We start from the raw sequence: 3,299 nt of genomic DNA on the forward strand, positions 1-3,299 counted from the left end.
TTATTTAAATAATTATTGATTTAAAATGTATTTCAAATGAATATTCAACAGAATAATTGCATTATACTCCATACAACTACGCAATATTATGGAAATATTTATATATCCAATTAATTTGTTTGATCATTCAGTATATGATTTTATGTATTCAGTATATGTTTGTAGTGTAACCAGTTTGTCTATCTCAGTGCTGGAGTGGGCCGCACAGGCTGCTTCATAATTATTGACGCCATGCTGGAGCGGATGAAACACGAGAAGACGGTAGACATTTATGGCCACGTCACATGCATGAGAGCCCAGAGGAACTACATGGTGCAGACGGAGGATCAGTACATCTTCATCCACGAGGCCTTGCTGGAGGCCGCCACCTGTGGAAACACAGAGGTCCCTGCCCGAAATCTCTACGCCCACATCCAGAAGCTCACCCAGCCACTGCCTGGAGAGACCGTCACAGCCATGGAGCTGGAGTTTAAGGTGACTACACATCACCGCACCTATTTTGCTCATTAACAGACATATTAAAGGTGTATTTAGTTATACTTTACTTATTTAAAAAAGATGTACCCCTAAAACATGAATAGTACTTTGGATGAAGACTATCAGTAGCCTAATAAAAGCTAGTAGCCTAGTGACATCTCATCGAATGAGATGTCACTATGTTGAGATCACATGATCAGCTGAATATTAGTCATGTTGTCTTGATAACCCCCCTGTGTTGTTATCATTAAGGAAAACTAAATAAAAACAATGTTAAACCATAATAATAAACGTATAACCCTGATGCATCTATGCCACTAGGTGTCAGTGTAAGCCCATAACGACTGTTATATCAGTCAGCAAAGTCTAACAAAAATAGCGAAATAATCTGTTTGTAGTCGGATTGACGCTCAGTCAGACTGAAAAACCTTTATGTTAACACCTCAATAAATCCGACTGAGCTCGATCCGAATGAAATTTCATTCTGATTGGGATTTAACTGAAGTGTATACTTAGTTCTATTAGTTGGACACATCAAGGCAAAAATGTCAGCTAGCTTCAGCAGCAGTAGCTTTGGTAACATTCTCGCTGTGGCCTTTCCTGTTTCTGAACATGGCAACTATCATTGCACACATGCTGACATTTTGTTTAGAATAGTTATAATTAGTGTTATTTTAGCAACATTGACATACTATTATAGTTTAAATTAGTGCTGTCAAACGATTAATCGCGATTAATCGCATACCAAATAAAAGTTTTTCTTTGCATAATATATGTGTGTGTTCTGTGTACATGTATTATGCATATATAAATACACACACATACAGTATATATTTTGAAAATATTTACATGTATTTACATGTCTATATTTATATTCATATAATTTATATTATAAATAAATATATAAACAACATTTTTTTCAGAAATATATACATGCATGTGTGTGTATTTATATATATACATAATAAATAGACAACACACATACATATATTATGTAAACAAAAACTTTTATTTTGGATGCGATTAATCGTTTGACAGCACTAGTTTAAATATTTTACATTCGTTTTTACTTTATATTTTAGTTAAAAGTTTTAAGAATTTCATTATTTTTTGTCATTTTTAGTAGTTATTTTTAATAGTCTACGTAGTCTTTCTTCATTTTTATTACAGTTTTAGTACATCAGTGTAAACTAAATTAAGAGAAAAATAGTTCAACATAAAACAGAGAAAAAAACAGATTTTATTTCAAGTAACTTTTTTAAATTGTTTTCATTTTAGTTAACTGTAATATAACTATAATATAATGCACATGAATATGTGAATCAGAATGCAAAGTTTAGGGTACTCCGAACATTCAGAATCTGGAATCGGATTGGATTTGTTTGGATTGACAAAAACTAGCGCATGTAAACAAACCTAATGACTCTATACATGTTTTATTGAAAATGCTTTACTATTTCATCTGTTAATATTGCGGTTGGGATATAAGTGAATGCTGGTATAACTAGAATGCTTAACTCAGAGTGGGTTCTAGAAGTAGAAACAGCATCTGGCGCAAAGACTGCAGTGGGTACCCAGTACAGACAGAGCTTGTAGTACAGCCAACAGTCTCTACGCGCTCTCTGCTGATGTCCATCTGTGCTTTCTCTTCCCCGCTGCCAGTCACACCCTCGCTTTCCCAGTCAGACTGTTACGCCCGCACCCCTCTGTACTGCTGCAGAGCTCACCTTCAATTTACAATCACAACAGACACGCTTTAGTGCCATTTTGTTCTAGAGGACACCGCTCCCCCACATTAAAAAAAATATTATGTTTCAGACTGTTTTCCACTATAATGTTTCTGCCAGCTTCTTTACACTCGAGCTCTCTGAACCCAACACTGTTTCCACAGAGACTCGCCAACTCCAAAGCCCACACCTCACGATTCATCAGTGCCAACCTGCCCTGCAACAAGTTCAAGAACCGGCTGGTCAATATCATGCCTTTTGAGTCCACACGGGTGTGCCTGCAGCCAATCCGAGGAGTGGAGGGGTCTGACTACATCAATGCCAGCTGCATCGATGGATACAGGTAGCTGCTCATGCCAAACCATTACAAAAACATTGAGGAACATGTTTGCTTTAATTCTCAAGGTTTCGATCAAATGTGTTTTTAATTCAAGTAACTGCTTGCTGCCAAGTTGTAGATCTAGTAAGAAAAAACTGACTGCACAAGCAGTTGTGTTGCATTATGAATCGCTCCGACACATTTCAACGAATCATGAATCAGAGCTTGTGTAGCTAGAAGCATCGATTCTCATATAGTATGTTTCAGGCTTCAGGCAAAAAATCAATCCAGGGCCCAAAATTGAATAATTTTTACACCTGACAATGCAAGTTCATTTGAGAACATCCACAACAGGAGTTAAACATTCAGAGCAGCATACTTCACATTCGCATTCGGGTCATTTTGTGCAGATATAAGTCGTAATATTAAGGTTATGTAGTATAAATAACGAAGTGTATCCTATATGAGATAAATCTGATGAGTTAAATCCCGTTGATTAAAAACCTGCTATCAAAGTGCTTCATTGTACTGGTGATCTTCAGCGTGCGCAGCTCAAATGAAATACAGAACATTAATAACTATGACTGTCATATACTAAATTTTATAATGAGAGCACTACTGTAAAGAAATGTTGTGAATTCTTAGGGTTTAGCTGACGTTTTCAGTGTGTTGTTACAAAAAGCGCATCCACAGAAGTTGTTACACATTCTGACTACGTAACTTAGTTCAAATTCACTTGTGCTTGATTTTGTGCAATATAATCAGGGCCTGAATTT

At 36.3% G+C, this 3,299-nt stretch overlaps 1 protein-coding gene across 1 annotated transcript in view; it reads left to right on the forward strand.

Moving 5' to 3' along the window:
* LOC107551707 (receptor-type tyrosine-protein phosphatase F-like) overlaps positions 1–3,299 on the forward strand; it is a 301,032-nt gene that overhangs the window by 290,037 nt on the left and 7,696 nt on the right. Inside the window, exons 25-26 of the mRNA XM_016233423.1 lie at positions 189–474; positions 2,369–2,547. Of these exons, the coding sequence (XP_016088909.1) occupies positions 189–474; positions 2,369–2,547 (465 nt within the window). The remainder of the gene's footprint in view (positions 1–188; positions 475–2,368; positions 2,548–3,299) is intronic.

This window comes from Sinocyclocheilus grahami, unplaced genomic scaffold, assembly GCF_001515645.1.
Source record: "Sinocyclocheilus grahami isolate Dianchi unplaced genomic scaffold, SAMN03320097.WGS_v1.1 scaffold430.1, whole genome shotgun sequence".
Classification (NCBI taxonomy): Eukaryota; Metazoa; Chordata; class Actinopteri; order Cypriniformes; family Cyprinidae; genus Sinocyclocheilus; species Sinocyclocheilus grahami.